This window comes from Hemitrygon akajei, chromosome 1, assembly GCF_048418815.1.
Source record: "Hemitrygon akajei chromosome 1, sHemAka1.3, whole genome shotgun sequence".
In the NCBI taxonomy this organism is placed as follows: domain Eukaryota; kingdom Metazoa; phylum Chordata; class Chondrichthyes; order Myliobatiformes; family Dasyatidae; genus Hemitrygon; species Hemitrygon akajei.
In genome coordinates, this window is record NC_133124.1 from 209,307,052 (window position 1) to 209,330,644 (window position 23,593).

The following is a 23,593-nucleotide window of genomic DNA, read 5'->3' on the forward strand; positions in this document are numbered from 1 at the left end:
CTTTCATTGACTCTGTTATGGTTATTATTCTATGGATTTATTGAGTGCGCCCACAAGAAAATGAATCTCAGGGTTGTACATGGTGACATATATGTACTTTGTGTCTAAATTTATTTTGAACTTTGAACTGTGAAATACATCCTTTGTGTCAACGGCCAACACAGGTGAAGGATGTACTGGGGACAGCAAGTGTGACCACCCTTCTGTCGCTGGTATGGCATGCACTCAATTTACTAGCGACCTGTACTCTATGCCTTTGGAATGTGGGAGGAAACCAGAGCACCCAGAGGAAACCTACACAGTCATGGGGTAGAACGTATAAACTCCTTAGGGGCAGCGTCGGGAATTGAACACCAATCACTGTAGCTGTATAGCATTGCGCTTGCCACAATGTTACCATGCCACTCGTGGTGTCTGACCTTCTCGGTCTTTGCGGTATTTTCTGTTTCTAAGGGACATTGGCGGTTCTGGATTCATGTCTCGACCAAAGTGAGTAAACAGTATAGATTTCTCTTCCTGAAGAACTTCAGTGAAGTAGATGAATTTCTATAATCCTGTAGCTAACTGTTCACCATTTTGTGCTTCATTTCAGTTAAAAGGTTCGGAGGATTATTTATTGTTAAAGAGCCTTGTGACTGACTGGTAACAACTTTTCCTGAACCTGGTGGTGAGAGTCCTGAGACTCCTGTACCTGGGAGACCATGACCTGGGTGCTGGGAGTCCCTGATGATTGATGCTGCTTTTCGGTGACAACATTTTCTGTAGGTGTGCTCAGTGGTGCTGGGTGGGGCACCTTTACCCATGATGGACAGGGCTTCAAATGGAGCGAAGCCGAGGGTAATGAAGGCCTCAATGTTCGAATGCAAGAATCAATGGATAAAGACTCAGAAACTGCCAATTAAGTCAGAAATGAACTTATTAAGTGATAAGTGTGTGCAGGGCAATACCTTAGACAATACAGTAGTCATGCACTTGCAGTAGGTAAATTTCCAGCACACTCCAGAAAACTGGCAGTAAGTGTACATCCTATACTTTACTTACTTAGGTACTGTCTGTTACACCACTGGTGTTGAGGGCAGCAGTGAAGATCCTCCGTCTCTGGTGGTGTTCAGGGCTTCCTTCATCATGTCAGGAGCTTCCTCTCGGTTCTCACCACTGTCAGTCATGCAAGTCCCGGGTGGAGACTCAGGAATACCATCACACTCAGATGTAGAAGGATTCTTCATTGCTGTTTCCATAACAATTTTGTTTTACCAGTCAGAATTGCTAGCCCTGAGCTGAACCCCTGAACCTGGAGGACCGGTGGACCACTCTTAGTCTGGCCTCTCCCCTTTGACCTGTTTGGCATGGGTGACCCTACCAAGAGACAAAGCATAAAGCCCTGACTCCAGCCAACGTAGCTCTCCCGGTCATTGTGGGACGCAAGCCTCCAAACCCAGACAATGTTGTGGTCCTCTTGGAGGACAGCCGATACTTAACACAAGAATTAAGATGATCAACACCACAGGTTTCCCCTGGTTTGGATGTGACTGATTTCCTCAGGTCAGAGTGCACAAGGAGGGACCACCAGTTGCAAAGCTGGTGCTGAAGGGTGATTTGGAGAATCGGAATGGCTTGTTAGATCACGGAGATCTTCGCACAGTTCAAGAACCTATCATTCCTCTTTCTCACTGTGCATTTATTTATTTTTGTAACTTATAGTAACTTTTATGTCTTGCACTTTGCTGCTGCCACTGAATAACGAATGTCATGACACGGATTATGTCAGGGATGATAAAACCTGGTTCTGATTCTGGGTGATTTACCACAGAGGAAGGTCATTGCATCTTAAATGCTTTTCAGTGAAAGACGTGAGGCTGTAGCGAAGCTGGGCTACTTCTGGATTGCCTTTCGAAAGAGTTATTCCGCAGATGGACCATGGAGAACATTTTGACTCTTTGCAGCAGCATCCAACTTGGGGAGGCACCAGTGCACAGGATCCTAAAAACCAGCTGTGGAAGCTTCATCGTGGGCACTATCCTCTCCAGCACCGAGCGCACCTTCAAAAGACAATGCCTCAAGACAGCACCATCCATCATTGACCATCACCGGCAGAGGTTTATAACACCATGAGGGGCATAGACAGCTGTATAGCCAAAGCCTTTTTTCCCAGTGTAGGGGCGTCCAAAATTAGAGGGGAAATTTTTAAAAGGGAACCGAGGGATAGCTTGTTCCACACAGAGGGAGGTGGGTATTTTCACCCTCAAAGAACATGCTCTCTTCTCATCAGGGAGGAGGTACAGGAGCCTGAATGTGCCCACTCGATGTTTTAGGAACGGCTTCTTCCCTTATACCATCAGACTTCTGAACAGACAATGAACACAGGAACACTACCTCACTATCTTGCTCTCTCAAAATATTCAAAGGTTCATTTGATATCAGAGTATGTATACAGTATACAGCCTGAAATTCTTACACTTCACAGGCATCCAGGAAACAAGAAACCCCATAGAATGAATCAAAACACCAAAGGCCCCCCCACCCTCCCTTCATAAGCAGCCTCAAAAGCATCAACACCCACTCCCCCACCCACAGAAGCACCAACCCCCTACTTTGCACTACTTATTTATTTTTTATATGTCCCATATTGTACCTTACTGGCAAGGCCGAAGAGCTGATTGTGGACCTCAGAAAGGGTAAGACAAGGGAACACAAACCAATCCTCATAGAGGAATCAGAAGTGGAGAGAGTGAGCAGTTTCAAGCTCCTGGGTGTCAATATCGCTGAGAACCTAAACTGGACACAAAGGTCCTGATGCAGCTATAAAGAAGGCAAGGCAGAGGCTATAGTTCATCAGGAGGTTGAGGAGATTTGGTTTCCAACTAAAACACTTGAAAAACTTCTACAAATCTACCATGGGGAGCATTCTGACTGGCTGCATCACCATCTGGTCTGAGGGCAGGGCTACTGCCCCAGATTGAAATAAGTAGCAGAAACTTGTAAAACTAGTCAGCTCCATCACGGGCCTCCGCAGTATCCAAGACAGCTTCAAGGAGCAGTGCCAGAGGAAGGTTGCATCCATCATTAAGAACCCTCACCACCCAGGACATGTCCTCTTCTCATTGTTACTGTTGGGAAGGATGCACAGGAGCCTGAAGGGACACTCTCAGCAATTCAGAACAGCTTCTACCCCTCTGCCATCCAATTTCTAAATGGACATTGAACCCATGAACACCACCTCACTACTTTTAAATTTCTGTTTTTTTTGCATTATTTAGTTTAATTTCACTATTAATAGACTATATATATATTTACTGTAGTTCAGCTTTTTTCCCCTATATATTATTTATCATATATTTCATTCTATTGCTGTAGTAAAGTTAACTGCTGGTGATATGAGTCCTGATTCTGATTTTTATGTACTGCACTTTACTTCTTCCACAGAACAACAAAGTACATGACATACGTCAGTGATTAGAAATCTGATTCTGAACCAACTAAGACAAGTTGAGACAAATAGCCCCCATCTGTTAATTCTAATTCTTAATTCTAAGGCAAAGCAAATGACTTAGCAGCTTAATTCCCCCAGAGCCTTTCCCTGCCCAGAAAGATGGGTTGGGCAAGGTTTAATTGTTTACAGGAGATACTGAGTTAATCAGAATCTCCCAACTTTATCTTTTAGTTTGTGTTGTCTCGAAAACTAATTTAAAGTATTACTACATTATTCACTTCAATTTTGAGAAATAATCCACACCAAGAGAGAGAAAACCTAGCATTTATTGGGTGCCGTGACATCACTCTCACACTTTATTGAAGAACACCCAAGGGAATGGTATCTTCTAATGCAATTGAGGTGCATAGAGTGAAAATCTGTTTTCATCAGTTCAAACTATATTTATTATCAAAGTATGTATAAATTACACAATGATTTTGTGTAATTGCTAAACAAAGATGAACAGAGCTGGCTAATATGAGTCGGCTTGGACCTACTCCAGCTGTTCCAGGGAGCAGATCACAGGAGTCAATCTGGCTCAGAATGTTGTTGTTTGCTTTTATTGTTATATTTTTCCCTCTTTTATGGTCTTTTTTTTATTGGGTTTCTTACTTTGTGGCTGCCTGTGAGCAAACAAATCTTAAGCCGTATATTTCAGAATCAGAATCAGAATCAGGTTTATTATCACCGACATGGGTTGTGAAATTTGTTAACTTAGCAGCAGCAGTTCAATGCAATATAGAAGAATAAATAAATAAATTACTATACATATATTGAATAGATTAAAAATCGTGCAAAAACAGAAATAATATATGTTGAAAAAGCGAGGTGGTGTTCACAGATTCAATGTCCATTTAGGAATCGGATGGCAGAGGGGAAGAAGCTGTTCCTGAATCACTGAGTGTGTGCCTTCAGGCTTCTGTACTTTATAACTGATGGTAAAAGTGGGAAAAGGAGATGCCCTGGGTGCTGGGGGTCCTTAATAATGGACGCTGCCTTTCTGAGACTCTGCTCCTTGTAGATGTTCTGGGTACTTTGTAGGCTAATACCCAAGATGGAGCTGACTAAATTTATGACCCTCTGCAGCTTCTTTCAGTCCTGTGCAGTAGACCCACCCCCCCAATACCAGACAGTGAGTCAGCCTGTCAGAATGCTCTCCACCGTACATCTATATAAGTTTCTGAGTGTTTTTGTTGACATACCAAATCTCTTCAAACTCCTAATGAAGTATAGTTGCTGTCTTGCCTTCTTCATAGCCACATCGATATGTTGGGACCAGGTTAGGTCCTCCGAGATCTTGACACCCAGAAACTTGAAACTGCTCACTCTCTCCACTTCTGATCCCTCTATGAGAATTGGTATGTGTTCCTTCATCTTAACCTTCCTCAAGTCCACAATCAGCTCTTTTGTCTTACTGACGTTGAGTGCAAGGTTGTTGCTGCGACACCACTCCACTAGTTGGCATATCTCGCTCCTGTATGCTCTCTTGTCTCCATCTGAGATTCTACCAGCAATGGTAAAATAATTTATACATTCTTTGAAAATAAAGGTACTTGAGTCTTGAATCCCCAATCTTGAGATTTGTCTCTTTACAGCCCGCCAGAAAACTCGGTAAAAAAAGACCAACAAACACCCAATTGGGGGTAGAGAGGGAGAAAAAAAAACACAAATTATGCAAACAACAAAAGCAAGCAACAGCATTCAGAATGATAGTGAGTCCATAGATATGAAGCCCGGAGCAGGCCCATGGCCCCCAGCCTCAGTTTATCACACAGCAGAGCTTGCAGATGCAAAGCCCAGAGCTGACTCTCAGCCTCTGCCTTAGAGCGGTGGACAGCGGAGCAAACGTCATGGAGGAGTGAGCAGAGCCCACCCATTCTTGCCTCTGGCCCTGATGCCCTGCCTTTTCAATCCATTCATCCTGGCGTCTAAATTGCCCAGGAAGGGAATCTCATCAAGGAAGCAATGCCACTGGGAAACGCTTTAACGTATCAACGTGCCATTTTCAGGAGAGAATTAAAGTCGATCATATTACACTGAGTGTACAGTCATGAATATGCAGGTTACGTAAAGACAACAGATTCTTCTTCTGCCAAAGAATCTCATGAACCAAATGAGTTATTAAGTCAAATAGGTAATTTTGCAGTTATCACGTCTGATATGAATATTTATTCCCAATTTATTTAATTAAATTTACATTTCCCAGAGCACCATTGTGGGATTTGAACTCTTGTCTCCAGTTCATTAGTCTCAGAACCTGTGGATTATGAGGCCGGCAACATAACCACTACGCTACCATATCCCTAAAACATAACTTATAAGTAACTCCTTCGGGGGCTCATTAAACATGAGACATTCTTAGATTCTTGACATGACCTAAAAGCCCTCAAGTGAGACCTTGTCTATGCATTATGTTGATCAGGTTAGGCTGCTTCGTACTTTTGTGATCTGAAAGATTCTGTGGAGAGTACTCTTTATAAGCTGTGGAGTGCTTCACTAAATTAGGAGGTCATGGTGTGTCAGATAAATCAACACTGAAAAATGTCCCCTTTGGCCATCATGGATTTGTAAAAGCTGGAGATTCTTTCTTGCAAAGTATAAAGCTTCAAAGGTTCATTTTATTATAAAAGTATTACACAGAATTGAACTCTGAGATTCGTCTTCTCCAGATAGCCATAAAAAACCACGGATATAATTGAAAGAAAGATATCAACCTCCCTTCGCACGAGAAATTAAATGAAACAAAACTCACAAACCCCTAACCCCCACGCAAAAAAAAACAGCGACAATAAGATCAAACTCCCAACGTCTCTGTAGAAAACAAAAATCTAACAGATCGTTCATGTGGGAAAACATAAAACACCAACAAGAACCTCAGCCAAAAAAAGTAACATATCGCCAACCCACCAATCAACAACAACAAAGAAAACACAGAACAGCTGAAGGAGGCCAACATAAACTACAGTCTGCACCGATAATCACATACTGCATGTCTCGGAATGTGAAATGATAAGCTGATCCTATTCCGGGCGAACCATCTGGGCGTTTTACCTTCATTCCAGGCAGTCCTGAGCTTTAGACAATCCCTTCACACTTTAATGTTCGTTCCCTTATGTACCCCCCGCACACTGATCTATGACTACCTTGCTCTGATTTCGAACTGATCGAGAGGACAGAGGGATGGATGCTGGGTGATTATGTAAGCTGGCCCTGCTCTCTTCAGAATGAGAAGTTTGGGAGGTTGACATGATTGTTGTCTAAGATCCTTAAGGGAATTAAATGGAAAATGACAAACAATTTCACCTTATTCGGAGCAGCAGAATCCAAGAACGTGCCCTACTATTGAAGAGGGTTAAATTTGAAAACATTCATATAATGGGTGAGCAATTAGTTCATAGAACAGAAGGCGCCATGGTAAAATGGTGGTTAGTGTGATGCTACTGTAGTTCGGAGTGTTCCAAGGTTCAGAGTTATATTCCAAATGTCATTCTGTCAGGAGCTTCAGCATGTCCTCCCTGAGGAATGCGTGGGTTTCCCTCGAGTGCTCCAGTTTCCTTCTACAATCCAAAGCCGTACTGGGTAGGTTAATTGGTCATTGGAAATCGTGCTGCGATTAGGTCAGGGTTAATTGGGGTTATGGGGTTGCTGGGGTTTAATGGCTAAAAGGGCTGGAAGACCTAACCTGTACTGTAACTCTAAAGGGGGGGGGGGGAGGAGTAGGAGGAGGAGGAAGAGGAGGAGGAAGGGGGGAGGGAGAGAGAGAGATAATTGAATCATTTATACTCCGATAATAAATCAAACTTGAGATTTGTTTCATAGAACATAGATCAACAGCACTTTACAGTCAGCCACAAAAGAAAGAAATCCAGTAGAACCCATTAAAAAAGGCGGTCAAACACCTAATGTGCAGAAAAATAATGTGCAATCATTAAAAGTAAATAACATTCAGAACTGAAGTTCACAAAAGTGAGTCTACAAACATGAAGCCAGTCACAGCCGATCCAGGAGCTCGTTAGTTGCAAGCCACAGCCTCAATGCAGTGCAGAGTCGAGTCACTTAAGTATCAAGTAAATAAATGCTCAGGGAAGACATTTTTGGGAAATAGTTTATTCATAATTTGGTACATGTCATTGGGAGTTGTGTATCAAAGTTGACTTTGGGCTTTCGTTTTCCAAAACTCTCAACCACTTGATGCATACTTTATCCACAACAGGGTCAGCAATTGACTAACCTGCTAGCAATTGAAGAAATGAGCATCTATTGCTCATCAATAATTTCATTTTGCTGCTGTTAGTGACCATTGGAGTGGTGGGTAGTCTATAAGGGCTTTTGTCTACCAATCATGGTCCAGATTAGTCTTCTTCATTAAGCCAATGGCTTACATGCAGTTCCGATGAAGATGTTCCCATAACACTTTGATGAGGCACTTAAAGAATGTTGTCCCAGCAGCAATAGTGTGTAGAGCCAAAGGTGCACTTACTGCTGTCTTTATCCTTCTTGGGAGTAGGGTTGGATTTGGAAGGGGCTTTGGGTGAGTAACTGTAGTTCATTTTGTAGGTATTACACACTGCAGACACAGTGGAGGAAATGGATGTTTAGTCCAACTGAAGGAATGCCAGTCAAACAGGCTGCTTTATCCTGGATGGCATTGACCTCAATGAGATTTGTTACAGGGGTTAGTTGGGAATATTCCATCAGACTGATAGATAATGGATGGCCTTGAGCATCAGGAGATGGGTCAATTGTTACAGAATACTCAATTTCTGTCTTGCTCTTGTTGTCAAAGTATTGATATGGCCAGATCAATCCAGCCTCTGGTCAATGACTCTCAGGATATTGATGGGAGGGGATTTGCACTTTGGCACTTTGATGGCGACAGGGTGGTGTAGGGGTTAGCGCATGACTCCATTACAGATCAGGGCGTCGGAGTTCAGTGTTCAATTCCGCTGCTGTCTGTAAGAAGTTTGTACATTCTTCCCATGAGCATGTGGGTTTCCTCTGGATGCTCCGTTTTCCACCCATAGACGTACCAGTTTGTGGGCTAATTGGTCTTTGTAAATTGCCCTATGATTAGGCTAAGGTTAAATAAGTGGGTTGTTTGTCAGTGCCGCTCGTTGGGCTGAAAGGACCTGAACCACACCCTGCCTCTAAATATATAACAAATAAATCTGTAATCTCTAAGTAATACATATAAATATAATTTGCCACTTATCAGTCCCAAGCCTGAATATTCATAGAGTAACACAAAGACAGCTAGGTCTTGTTCAACTGCAGCCAGCGGATGTGTCATTTGCTCAGGATTTGCGTACAGACTTAAACGTTGCACAGCTATGAGTGAACATCCCTACTCTCTACCTTATGATGGATGGAACAGCTGATGATGGTCGGACTGAGAACACTGCTCTAATGAACTCTTTCAGTAATGTACTTGAGCTGATGGTTCACCTCTGACAACCACAACCTTTATGTAAGTCAGGGGTTCCCAGCTTATGGCCCACGGACTCCTTTGCCTCATTTTTTAATGCATTTTTTAATGCATTTTGACACTTGCATAAAAAAGGTTGGGAACCTCTGGTGTAAGTTATCATTCCAACCAAGGGAGTGATCTCCCTTTGATAAACATGGGTTTTAGTTTATTATTGTCACATGTACCAAGATGCAGGGGTACAGACAGTCATACAGATCAGATCATTACACAGGGCACTGAGGCAAAACAAGGTAAAGCAGTAACAATGCAGAATAAAGTGTAACAGCTAAGGAGAAAGTGCACTGTGGGAAAACAATAAGGTGTACAATCATAACTATGCTCAGGACTTTAGTTTCAAGCTTTTTGATACTATACTGTGGCCTTGCTGTCAAGGGCAGCCTCACCAACAGCTCCCAACACCTAACCCCTTAGATTGCTAATCCTTTCATACCCCCGCCAACCCTCTCCCCAATCGATCCCGCTCCTGCCTGAGAAGTCACCCCGACCAATTCTAACACATTTAAGATCTTGTATGGAATGATGGAATATTGCTGATGGTATCCATCTTTCAGAGCAGTCAATAAGACCTTGTACTTCAAGTCCACTTCTTCGGCTAATCCCCGTATCCTTTGAATCCTAATATACCCTGATTCAGGTTGGGGAATTTTCCATTCAGTACTTGATGTGTTCCGTTTTGTTGCGTTCTGCTGAGTATTGTGGGCGAGCTATGTGGGCACCAGAATGTGTGGTGACATTTGTAGGTTGCAAGTGCCCTTGGGGGTGCTGTTTGTTAATGCAAATGATGCATTTCACCGCATGTTTCGATGTGCATGTGGAAATAAATTTGAATCTTGAATCAGGCAGGGTCTCATTCCTGACCAAAGTCTTCTCGCACAAAGGTGTTGACTGAGAATACAGCCATGATAAGTGACACAATGCACAGATACTGAGCTGGTTGGAGGAACAGAAGGCCCTTGTCAATGTTGGGGAGCGGCTGGTAACTATGGGATACATCTCACTATGACTTAGCACTTCGGAGGTGAGTAAGATGCAATGTTCATAACTGTCTGCATTATTTATTCATATATCAGCTTGATTTCAACATTTAAGAGAAGTTTGGATAGGGACTTGGATGATAGGGATAGAGAGAGCTATGGTCCCAGTGCAGCTTGATGGGAGTAGGCAGATTAAATGGTTTGGCATGGACTCGATGGGCCAAAGGGCCTGTCTCGGTGCTGTACTTTCCTATGACTCTAACCCAAGTCAAAAATGCAAGTCATCCCACAATGATGAAGCATTACCAGTTCTCAGTGCTTGCACCTGGCCTCTTGCATAGCACAGAAAACCCACCTGTGAGGTTCATTAAAGATGCAAGGAGCTGCTAACAATACATTCTTTTTATTGAATAATAACATGGAATGATGTCAAGCAATAATGAAAGAATAGAACAGACCTGTCACCCTCAGTTAAAAATAGAAGCTGCTTAACATCTGAGAGCCTGCCCTTAACCAACATTGTTTATTGTTGGCGGCAGAATGTGTGGTGATATTTGCCGGCTGTCCCTTGCACACCCTCAGGTGTGTTGATTGTTAATGTCAATGGCACACTTCACTGTATGCTTCGATGGAGAGGTGATAAACTTCAATCTTAAATCTTGAGCAATTCTCTATTCTGAGGCCTTTTCTGGTCTGTCGATGTAAGCTTTTTGAAAACAAGTAGTAAAAAAAACCTGAAGGCCAGAAGGTAGAATTCTGACTGGCTTCTGATGGCGTCAGTCTCAACAGTGTTTGCTGGATCTTAGTGTCCAGTGGCTTGAATAATACTTTATTATTAGCTCGGGTTGGGCCTTTGATGTTGCAGTGTTCGTCGAGCTTGGCATTAGATCGGTGAACACCACAGCATCGAGCCCACTCCTGCGTGTTTTTACACCGACCAATCAGCCAATACACACTACATACTTCCTCCAATTCAGTCACTGACTGAAATGTTAACATTAACAGGAGAGTCAGTTGTCAAAAAAATATTCATCACCTACTTGTTAGAGGATCTAATGTGTTTCAAAGCAGGCTAGCAAAGTGAGTCAGCTTTTGGAATGAATACATCGCTAACCCATCATGTCACTGATCCAAGGCACAGTAGTTTAAGGTATAACAAACCAGGGGTGTCAGGAGTTTGACTGATAATCTGTCAAAGTGGAAATATGAAGAGCTGTTATTAAAAGTGAGAGCTTTAGCTATTTTCTTGTCCGTGACTTATTAAGGCAGGAACAAAACTAAGGAACGCATGAAAATTTTCAAACCTTCTTTCTTTAGCCTTACCAATAAAGAAACTAGGTCAATCAGCAGTCTGTCTTTGTGGAATTTTTCTGCTCTTGAAAAGCAGCTGGTATAACATACACAAAATGCTGGCGGGTCTCAGCAGGTCCGGTAGCATCTATGAAAGTGAACAGTCGATGTTTCAGGCTGACTCTTCAGGACGGAAATAAAAGGGGGGAAGATGCCAATAATAAAAAGCTGGGTGGGGGAAGAGGGGAAGGAGGACAAGTTAGAAGGTGATGGGCGAAGCCAGATGGGTGGGAAAGGTAAAGAGATGATGGAAAAGAAGGAATCTGATAGGAGAGGAGAGTGGATCATAGGAGGAAGGGAAGGAGAGGACCTGGAGGAAGTGATAGGCAGGTGAGAAGAGGAAAAAAGCCAGAGTGGGGAAGAGGGGAGGGGAAGGTGAAATCAATACCAGTGCCATCAGGTGGGGGGCTACCCAGATGGAATGTAAAGTGCTGCTCCTCCACCCTGACACTGGCCTCATCTTGGCACAAGAGGCAGCCATGGACCAACATGTCAGAATGAGAATTAAAATGTTTGGCCACTGGGAACTACACAAAGATAGTCAATATGTTCTCACAGCAGAGAAATGGACTACTCAGCCCAACTGGCCCCAGATGGAATTCACAGATCCTACATCCTCAAACCTCCTCCAACTCCTTTCATCTAACACATCCTTCTCCCTTTCAAACTGATTTAGCTTTTTTCCCTGAAGTGCATCTAACTTTGTTGCCTCTACTGAATTTAGTCTTATAGCCCTTTGGCCCAACTGGTCCACACTGTGACCAACATTCCCATCTAAGCCATTTCCATTGCCTTTAGTTCCAGCAAAAGGGTTCCAACCCTATTTTATGACATGGACCCTTACCATTAACAAAGGAGTCTGTGGACGCCAGGGGTTGTTCCCTTTCCTATCCATGTACCTGTACAATGTTGTTAATGTATCTGCCTCAACCACTTCCGCCAACAGCACATCCTATATACTGACCACCCACTGAGTGAAAAGGTTGTTCCTCAGGTTCCAATTAAATCTCCTGCACCTCGTGTTTTTGATTCCCTAACCTGTGAGAAAGACTCTTATCAATGGCTCTTGTGATTTTATACACCAGTATAAGATCACCCCACATTCTCCTCAGCTCCAGTTTGAAACGTCCTAACCTGCTCAACTCGTATTCACAAACTCAGTACTTCCTTGCAAATCTCCTCCTCTTTCCAGCTACTGGCACCTTCCCTATAGCAGGGCGACCAAAACTGAACATTCATTTGTGACCACATTATACCACTGCCCCAATTTTAGCCTCCCCTGTTGTGGGGAACATATGTGCTGTAAGCTATCCAAAGCAACCCCTTTCACAACCTCAAACAGATCGCAACCTGCTTAATCTCCAACGTACGGATCTTGGCTTAGAGAAGTGTGTATGCATGTGGTAAACAAAGAAATTATCCAAGGATTCCTTGTTCTCAAGGCGCCAGTCTAAACAGCAATAGGATAAGCTGAAGTAATACATAAACAAAATGCTGGAAGCACTCAGCAGGTCAGGCAGCATCTATGACAGTGAATAAACAGTTGACAATTCGGGCCAAGACCCTTCTTCTGGACTGATAAAAAAAAGGCAGGGGGAGAGGGGAAGGGATGATAGCTCAAAGGTGATAGGTGAAGCCAAGTGAAAGGTAAAGGGTTGGAAAAGGAATCTGAAACCTGGGGAAAGTGGACCTTAGGAGGAAGGGAAGGAGGGGAATCCAGCAGGAAGTTATAGGCAGGTGAGAAGAGGTAAAAAGCCAGAATGGGAAATAGAAGAGTGTAGGGGGAGGGTATGATTTTATTTTAACGAGGAGAAATTGATATTCATGCCATCAGGTTGGAGGCTACCCAGACAGAAGATAAGCATTGCTCCCCCACCCTGAGGGTGGCCTCATCTTGGCACAAGAGGAGTCCATGGACTGACATGTCAGATCTGGAATAGGAATGGGAATTAAAACGTTTGACCACTGGGAAGTTCCGCTTTTGGTGGATGGAGCGCAAATGCTTGACGAAGCGGTCCTCCGATTCATGACAGGTTTAAACAATCAGTCTTACATCATCAAAAATCAGGGAGAGATGGGGTCAGTCACAATCCCCACCTTTGCTCCAAGACAAGAATGGAGTGGGCCTGATAGGATCCATCCCTTGTTTTCCCTTTTGTGAGCCTGCACTCAAGGCCCAACTGTCAATCAATATTGGTGGCACTGCCGCACCTTCCGAAGAGATAAGAGAAATGAAAATGATAAACAAAATTCAAACAGGAAACCCTTTATTTTTTTAAAATATATATACCTTGCACTTGGCCCACACACACACTATGTTTTGTCCAGAGACAGCAATGTCATTCACAGAAAATTTCTTATGAATCAGATCTCTGGTTATGCTCACATTTGGTTCTATAAGAATTCTGCAAAGTACTCTGGATTTACACATTGATCATTGTTTATTATTATGAGAGATTCTATAGATGCTGGTAACCTAAAGCCACACACATGATGGAGAAAGTCAGCAGGGTCTCGGCACGAAATGTTGACTGCTTATGCCCCTCAAGAGGTTCTGTCTGACCTGCTGAGTTCCTCCAGCATTTTGATCATTGTTCATGAGTAGGGCAGTAAGATCAGGAGGCTCGGGGGTGTTGGTACATGTTATTTGGGAAATGTGCTGTGGCAGAACCTAAGATCTGAATTAAACCTCAACATTCGCTGCTGCCTGAGTGGAGTCTCATGTTCTGGTGAAAGGTCCCAGATCTGAAACATGAACTGTTTCTTCTTCCACAGATGCTGCCTGAGCCACTGAGCTATTGCAGTACTGTATTCTGTTGAATCTCCATGACACGCTGGTTGGGGTGGCCTAGCTGGCTACTTGCTTCCAATTGAAGGGCAGTGGCAGAATCTGGTGGGAGGCATTGAAATGAGGAAGAACAAAATAGAGTTAGCTGGGTGCTTGATAACTCAACAGTACAATGTTAAGGATCTGCCATACATAGTGGGAATAATAAGCTGCAGAGTAAACAAGCCAGGATCATTGTCACACATTGGGTTCAAACCATTCTATTTGCCCAGTATCTAAAGCAAAAAGCTGCCCATGATATTGTGCTGACCTTTTAACCTACTCTAACGATGTCCTCCTGCTTAGCATTCCATTTTTCTTTCTGCTTAAGAATCTTTTAAATGTCCCCAATGTCCCTGGTACAAGACTCAATAGTCCGCTGACCAAACTGCAGATGGGATCAAAAGATGGAGAATTTGAGCTGATTGAAGCGATGAATTGATGAGATGGGAGATAATTCTGGCCTATCTCCTCCCTTGACGTACGAAACAGAGGAGGGAGAGTTTGCATCGTTTGTTAGCTCCTGTTTAAAAAAGTGCTGCATAGTACAGCATTGCCACTGAAGGTCAAACTGATCATATGGGCCCCTTGTTTAATGGTATTGGTCCATGGCATAAAAAGGTTGGGACTCCCTGGTTTAGAACATAGAACAATGCAGCACAGGAATGGGACCTTTCGCACATGACGCTGTGCCAAATTAATTAAGGTTATGATGCCCAATTAAACTAATCCCTGCACACGGACCATATCCCTCCATTTATTGAATATTCGTGTGCCTGTTGCCCATCCAAGAGCCTCTTAAACACCTTGATCATACCCACTTCCACCACCAGCCCTGGCAGTGTATTCTAAGCACCACCTAAGCCAAGTACATCTTCTTTGAACTTTTCTTCCCATCTCCTTAAATGCATACCCTTTGATAATAGACATTCCAACCATGAGAACCAGCAGTCTGCTCTGTCTAAGCGTCTCAGAATTTTATATCCATACTTCCCATCAGTTCTCTCCTCAGCCTGCACTGCTCCAGTGAAAATAACTAAACCAGGAGGCATGATTTGTGTATCAGTACGTGTGGCGATCCAATGACAAGCATTGGGTTTCACAATACTGGAAGCATTAGGCGCAAGTTTAGTAACAACATAATGCATGTGGCAGACATGGTAGCATTGCAGCTATGGTGATACCATTACAACCTGGGGCATTCCAGAGTTCAGAGATCAATTCTGGTGCCGTTCTGTAAGGAGTCTATGTCCTCCCTGTGTGGGTTTTCCCCAGGTGCCCTGGTTTCGTCCCACAGTCCAAAGGCATATTGGGTAGATTAATTAGTTCTTGGAAATTGTCACATAATTAGGTTAGGGTTAATCGGGGTAGTGAGGTTACTGGGGTACGTGGTTCAAATGGCTAGAAGGGCCTACTCCACACTGCTTTGCTAAATAAAAAAATATAAAACCCTAGCTTGACTTTATAGCAAATGCCTTCTAATCCAGGCAGCACCCTGGTAAACCTCTTCTTCGCCCTCTCCAAAGCCTCCAGATCTTTTCTATAATTGGGAGAGAAAAAGTGAATGCAATACTCCACATGCAGCCTAACTAGAGTTTTGTAAAGCTACAACATCACTTCCTGACTCTTAAACTCAGTGCCATGACTTAATAGCAGCAAGCAGGTCACACATCTTCTTTACCATCTTATCAATGTGTGTGGCCACTTTCAGGTATCCATGGATTTGGACCCCAAGACTCCTCTGTATATCAACAATGTTAAGGATCTGTCATATATAGGGGAATAATGAGCTACAGAGTAAACAAGTGAAGATCATTATCGCACATGGGGTTCAAACCATTCTTGGGTTTTTGCTCAGTGCCTCCGAAGGAGAGTTGCAAGTGTCCGAGCCAGGTGGCTCCTCCAGTGACACAATGGATCTGTCAATTCAGCACGAGGTGCCAATGGGCAGCAGACTTAACTCGGGATGATCATCACCATAAGGTCATTCAGACCTGCCTCTTGACATTCAGGAAGCCCACTGATCACCAGAATGAACCCGGCTCAGTGTCAGCGGTGTAACTCCGCAATAGTGTTGACAAAGACTTCCAAGGCACACAATTCCACATGTCAATCCGTCCTCAGATGGAAACTTCAAATGAAATCTACAGGCCTATTCTGTGAAGCCAGGAGAAGAACATGACGGTGTTTTAGAGTCATGGAACAACACAGCATAGAATCAGGCCCATTGGCAGATCTAGTCCATACCTATCCTGCCTCATCACATTGACCCACAGGTGGACCATAGCCTGGACACATGCTTCAACTGAACCCCCATCCACCACTTCTGCTGGCAGCTCGTCCCACACACGCACCACTCTAAGTAAAGAAGCTCCCTCTCAGGTTGCTCTTAATATTTCACCTTTTACCATTAATTTACGTTCTCTAGGTCTAGTCACGTGTAGACATGGTTTCTTTCATCAGGTTGCAAATGTTCAAAATCTTTTTTCATGAACAAAATGCTATCATCAGGATGTCTAGCTCGTCTTCTCCGTTTAAAGTTCAGACTGTCTTTTCTTGACCTTACAAAGTCAATCATGAATGTGTGAAGTGCAGTCCCTTCTGTCATGTGGGTAAGCCAGCACCCACTCTGTGCACAGCAAGCTCCAAAAAAAAAAGGATAATTATCTTCTTCAGTGATGTTAAATAAAGGATAAATACTGACCAGGAAGTAACTCACCTCTTTGCAAGTGAATGGTACGGGAGGATCTTTTGATGATGGGACAGCCAGGTAGCATCATTTTAGGATCACCCAAAAGATGCCCTTGCTGAATTAGAATGGCACGGGAGATTAGCAGTTAGCATAATGCTGTACAGTGCCAGGAATCGGAAGATTACGGTTCAATTCCCGCTGTGCTGCTGTCTGTAAGGAGTTTGTACATCCTCCCTGTGACCGCGTGGGTCTACTCCGGGTGTTCTGGTTCCCTCCCACATTCCAAAAGACCTATGGGTTAGGGTTGGTAAATTGTGGCCACGCTACGTCAGCACTGGAAGCGTGGTGACACCCACGGGCTGCCTCTGGCACATCTTCAGGTTACGTGGGTCACAGACGTAATCAATGCATTTCACTGTCTCTTTCTATATATACGTGACAAATAAAGCTAATCTAGTTCTCCAGCGTCACATTGGAGACTCAGTCTAAATCTTTCTGCTCAACTCTCTGGAATGAGAATTCAAATCACAGTCTTCCGACTGAGATAGAAAGGCAGATGCTTGTGTGTCTCAAGGGGACTAAATTCATCCACAGAGTTCACACTAACAAAAATCTCTCAAATTTTGTGACATCAACACATCTGATTATACATTAAAATTAAATATGGTGGAATATATATATATGCAAATTCAACAAAATAAAAGTGAACAATATTGAAGAATAGCAGTAATTAATGGGGACAAGGTAGTCCAAAACAATGCTTTTCAAAGTACTCTCGCTTTTCTATTAGAAACTAATCAATTAAAGTTTCAATCGATAGTCTTGTTACGGCCTTTCTTGCCTCAGAGAGGTGCAGTATTGGGGCTATACGCCTTTGGGTTGCTCCAGTGTTGTCACTGTTGACGAAGCGACTGGAAGAATTGGATCAACACCCTTTGCTTCAGTGAGGGTTGACTCAGATAGTGAATATACCAACGGCAGAAAATCACCTGTGTGTCATATTTACAACTAGAGAAATCTTTTATGGAGACTGAGAAATACTTTGGAAACAGCTTCAATATCAATGTTTAGAAATACTTGAATCAGAGTCTCTTGAATTTGATTAGCTACAGAGCAAAGCAACCACTGACAAAAGCATTGTAACACTGCAGTTGTAATTCACTGTGAATAGAAGATCCTTGATAAAGCCATCATTGCTAGATCTAGAATCAAACTAGATGCAGCACTTAGCCAAAAGAAAAGAATCGCTTTCAGTCATCGAAGTCTGGGATGTCATCATAGGAGTAACCTCGGTATCCTCTGGAGGCGTAATATGCAATACGAAGGTGGTAAAAGCCAGGAAGAAAAACCAGAATCCCGATGATCAGCACTGGCCAGGTCGTGTCACTATACTGAAAGGGGATTAAAAAAAAGGGAAGTGATTTATCTTCATAAAAGTTTAGCATTTTGTTCAATAGAGCATCAACTTTGTGGTAACTGATGGGGTGGAGATTAATCTTTTATTGGTAGGATGTGTCTTTCAATCTAACCTCGACAGCAATGAGTCTTTGATGTTAGCTTGCAGACATTTCATTACCTGCTGGCATGACATAATCAGTGCGCAGTTGCTGGTGTTTCTCTCTGGGAATGCTCGTGTTTATTTAGCCCCCCCCACCTTGCCTCGGTTCTGATTGGCTATCACTTCAGTTGACCTTTTAATTCTAATTGCACACCTTTCTTGGGGGTTCGTAGATGGTGTCTATTTTGAAATGCTTGTTTATGGAGTTTGCCATCTACAAAACTCTTAAAGAGCCAAAGAAATGTGAGCCAAGCAAATTCAAGGGTCAACTGAAGGGGGTAGCCAATCAGGACCGAGGCAGGTGAACGGGGGCCTATATAAACACCAACAACTGCGCACTGAGGATGTCCGCTTGACTAGCGATGAAACGTCTGCAAGCTAATTGCCAAGCTTGGTGAATACTGCAACATCAAACACCTCAACCCGAGCTAACAATATTCACCACCATCCGCGGCAATGAGCTTTTGAACTTTCACCTCTACTTTGAGAGCAGATTGGAATTTGAATCAGAATCAGGTTTATTATCACTGACATAGGTCATGAAATTTGTTGCTTTGTGACAGTAGTACAGTATAAGCTATAAAAATTACTATGATACAGTAATAAAAAACAAATAAATCACGCAAAATGGGCAGTGTTCACGGACCGCTCAGAAATCTGATGGCAGAGGGGAAGAAGCTGTTTCTAAAATGCTGACTTTGTGCTTTCAGGCCCCTGTGTTTCCTCCCTGACGATAGTAATGAGAAAAGGGCATGCTCCGGTTGGTAAACGAGGTAAAGTTCCTCCCTGCGCTATTAGGCACATTGGGTGGTAACTTTGCCATTTCTTTAGTGTTTATCTGCATTACGAGACTGAGCTGCTAGCACAACACTCAACCCAGAGTGCAAGGAGCCGACTGGATTTGAACCCGGGACCCCTTGCTCTTAAGTCTGGTGCGGATGGCACTGCACCGCGGGCACAGACCTACTCTGGTTGGTGAGGATCCTTAACGATGGATACCGCCTTCCTGAAGATGCCCAGTTATCGAGCAGCAGACAAAACTCATGTGTTATGAGGATGCAGTAGCTGAGGTTAAGACGGAATGAAGTGACGGAATTGGGGTCAGCTATCCCTCCTCCGTCTCACCTGGTGGGAAGATGTCACTTGACTTACCGAACTGTCGATGTATCCGGTCAGCAGGAGAGCACCAATTGTGATCAGCAATGTGCCAATCAGAAAGAGAACAGCAGCCAGTGCAATAGCCTTGTATGGAACCTTTGGAGCATTCTTCTTAAACTGGAAAAAAACAGGAAAGAAACAAACGCCCTCAGTCAGGTAACCAGTCAGTACTGGGACCATCTGGTTTCAAACTTAACAGTAAATCTGACAAGCTAAGTTGCAGAGGTCTCCTCACAAACATTTCAACACCAATATTTAAACTGTATGAACTGTTCAGGCAACAGCCGGACACAATTGTTCTCACATCATTAGACTTACGGACAGAATGACAGCCTCCTCCACTATAATCTTTGGGTTTGGCCTGTCCCACAGCAGGACAAGTCTGCTAGAAGTGTTAGCACAGTGATATATATGAACCAGTCCGAGGAATTCTCAATATTGACTCCAGACCCAGGTGAAACAAGGCAAGGAAATGTCCACCTGATTACTAGCAATCGCCTTCCTCCAGTAGGTGTGGCAATTTGAAAAGCAGTTGGAAGAAACAATGAAAGCACCAAAGGCACATGATTGGAATGTCAAAGTCCATCACCATGAGTAGCACAGACCACGACGGCTAACCTTCCAGCAGATGTGCAGTTTAAACTGCCATTGTAGTCGGCATAGACATCACAGGCCAAAGGGGCTTTTCCTATGCTGTCGAGTTTTATGAAGACACTGGAGATGAGGGCAACACACAAAACCCTGGCGGAACTCAGTGAGTTGGGCACCATTTATGAAGGGAAATGGACAGTTGGTGTTTTGGAACACTGGACGGGGAATTTTGACCGTCCATCTCCCTCCATATATGCTGCCTGATCTGCTGAGTTACTCTGGCGTTTTTCATGCTGCTGTACTGTTCTACGTTCACTGAAAACTAGTGTCAGACTTCTGTTTGACGACACTCCTGTGGAGCCTCCAAGAGCACTCTGCTTTATTATAAGCTCTATTTAAGCAACGGGGTGTACGGGGTGTCTAGGGAGGGGTAGCACCTCGGGTGAAGGAGTTTGTAATGTCCATTCCAAGGCAGCTCACTCATCTTTTCTCCCCATTCAGACACTCAGCTCTCACCTGTGGCTCCAAGTAGCTGTTTGCATGTGACAGCAGCCACACCCCGGTGCACCATTTCGACTGGGGGCGGTGGGGGAATGGCTAAACCAGGTCTTCATACCCTGGTGAGATAGGGACATTTCTGTCTAAGCATGCAAAGTCAGCTCTGGCCAGCTGGGCGGCTGAGATCTACAGTGAGATCCAACGGCTGGGAAGGTGGTACTACAACGCTCTGTGGAGAGCGAAGAGCATGACAAGGCACAGAAGACGTCATGGTCATCCACTGCAAACAAGACTCCAGTTTGTGACACTTGTTCGTACCACTGGACCCGGACTTCAGAGGTCAAGAAAGTGGAACTGCCCCAGAGCAACGCCTTTCCCACTTTAAAAAATCTCCCACTGAGATTTTTGTCATTGGTGGACATGATGGACAACTATCACTGAAGTATTAATCAGTGTTGGCTCCTCTCTCCAGCAGTCAAAGTGAAACTAACTGGAGTCGAGACTGATCCTCAGATTCAACTTACTTTACATGAACCGGTTATCAAACCGAGATGACTTCTGGTGTGGATAGTCAGGAAGGGCACCGATCAAGGAATTCAGCAGAGCAGAGAGCTTTCAATCATCCTGCCACTATTACCAATCTAGCTCTGGACAAGGAGCCCAAAAAGAACATAGCGTTTGGGAAACCACCACTGTCAAATACCAACCTGCAGGTCAATGTAGCCATCATCGCTGTCGGCGAGCTTGGAGTACTTCACCTTGCTGTTGGAGACCCCAGCAGCGGCATTATTACGTGAAGGCATCATACCATAACTCGTCAACAGCTGGAGAAAGACGACAACGATGTTAGGCTGACAGGGGATCAGTGGTCATCGTGCACAAGAATGTGCTGGAACCTCATCACTCCACAACACAACCACATACAACGTGTGGTGCACTATGTTGGTTCATCACATGAAATGGTGTCCACTGAACCAGCATTAAAACTGGGAAATCCATGGAAGTCCCAAACAGATAGAACCACTTCCAGAAAGTCCCTTCACTCTGGAGCAAGAAGCATTACACTTCTCATTTGGCCTTGAACCCCGTGTTTCTATTGCCTGCTCGTGTGGACCCTTAGTACCCTCACCTTTCACTTCAATTCTCTCCCCTCCACCCTCTCAGTCCTCTCCTCCTTCCTCCCCTCCATGCCACTCCCCCACTTAACTCTGCTCCTCCTTCCACCACTCTGCTTCCCTTACCTCCCCACCCGCCAACAGGCCCCTCTTTCTCCTGCTCCTCCTTCCCCTTCCACAACCTGCCACATTCAACCACATCCTCTTCTTCTTTTGCACCAATGGTGGCTTGCACCTATCAGGAAAGTGCATTACCAATACCTACTGTAATGAGGTATGAAAGGAGCCATGATGGGGACCAGATCCTACCTCCCAAACCTGTTTTAATTTAAAAGTTCACCAAGGTCCTACTTGACTGAACCATCTCTGCCTCAGGTGCTGCAAGCTAGACACCACAGATCTATCCAATAATTGCCTAAACAGCTTTCTATGTCCTAACGAATATCTGTGACACACCATGGTCACATGTTCCAGCCTCTCTGGGACCTTACAAACTCACACCACCATTCCCATGCTTACCAACAAATGCCCACGTGGTGGGCAAACCCGCATGTCCAAACCGCAGTCTCGCCATTTCATCTCTAAGGAGGTCATCTTCCCTCCTATTCCTTCCCAAAAGGCCCCTCCCTGAATTGATGGAAACAAATTGTAATACCACCTCCCTATCCCACAATTTTTGCATTTCCAATCCCAGCCAACCTAATACAATATTTGGCTTCACACTTTCCCATATTAACTATAATATCTACCTCAGACTTTGTAAATGCCTGCTTTGCTATAACATCTGCCCTTCCATTACCCGATGCATCCAACAAAACTGTACTCCTATTCCCACACTCTCTGGAACATATAGATTATAATACACTTCCATCAACAGACCAAGTCTCCTTAAACACTCCAATTCCAAACTCTGCAGTACCGAGGTACAGTCTGAGCAGATCTCAGCTCTATTTGGCTTAACTTGTTCAACCCATTACAGATTAATGATAACGGCCATAAATTCTGCTACAGACAGACAACCCATCTGTCAGCCTTTTCCCACTTCAACATTAAACCAGGGGATATATATTCCAGAGCCCACATGGTTACTAACTGGCTCTTTAGAACTGCCTGTAAAGATAGGCAAAAAAGAAAATATACTGCGTCCGTAAATGACCAGACACCCTCTCACCACCACAGATAAGACCCCAGTGACGTTATCCTCCAGTAATGTTAAATCTATCCCCACATCTGGAAATTTCCAAGGTGGAACTCCTGGCCACGGTTGGGATAATCTGCAAATCCCCAAGACCATACTCCCCCAAATATTCCTTAACTATTCGTACGAAACATTTGCCAACTCCGCTGGTACGTTCCCAATAATCCATTAAAACAGAATACGACAAATGGGACCCTTCCCCCACTACCCTACAAAGAAAGTCCAGTATGCAAAGCTCAATTTTTCTCCCCACAGGTCAAAAGGCATTTTGCCAGGTTCAACCCCCGATGCCTCTCTTGGTGTGGTCCGGACTGCTCCACTGCAGATTCTAAGTGCACTGGCCTGCAGGACATCCAATCTATATATTAAAAAATGAACGAGCTGCCTCCCTATAAATCCTACAACCACGACCCAGATAAGAGCATATTAAAGTGCGACACACCCCTAGAAGCGCCCCAGCCATACAGCTCATAAAGTTAATGACCTGCTTACATTTATCCTTCAAAAACTTTATGTCTTCCCCAAGTCAGTCTCGCACCCAGCCATTGCCCCAAATACTATGAACACAGGAACTCACCCGGACATCAATTCCATTCGCTCACCACAGCCGCTTCCTGTCCGTGCTCCAGAAATGTCCGATGCAGCACAACAGCCAAACACTTTGGTTCCACC

The 23,593-nt window shown here is 44.0% G+C and overlaps 1 protein-coding gene across 2 annotated transcripts; it reads right to left on the reverse strand.

Annotated features, from left to right (window-relative positions):
- Nucleotides 1–13,534: 13,534 nt before the first annotated feature.
- On the reverse strand, nucleotides 13,535–23,593 carry tmem230a (transmembrane protein 230a). Of its 2 annotated transcripts, none has more exons than XM_073059562.1 (4): nucleotides 23,499–23,593; nucleotides 21,316–21,432; nucleotides 19,514–19,636; nucleotides 13,535–18,194 (listed from the first exon to the last, which is right to left on the reverse strand). In XM_073059562.1, the coding sequence occupies exons 2-4, from the start codon at nucleotides 21,412–21,414 to the stop codon at nucleotides 18,054–18,056; spliced, it is 363 nt and encodes a 120-aa protein (XP_072915663.1). In that variant the 5' UTR covers nucleotides 21,415–21,432; nucleotides 23,499–23,593; the 3' UTR covers nucleotides 13,535–18,053. The 2 variants fall into 2 exon arrangements, with proteins under 2 accessions (XP_072915663.1, XP_072915655.1); XM_073059554.1 differs by having other exon boundaries at nucleotides 23,414–23,507.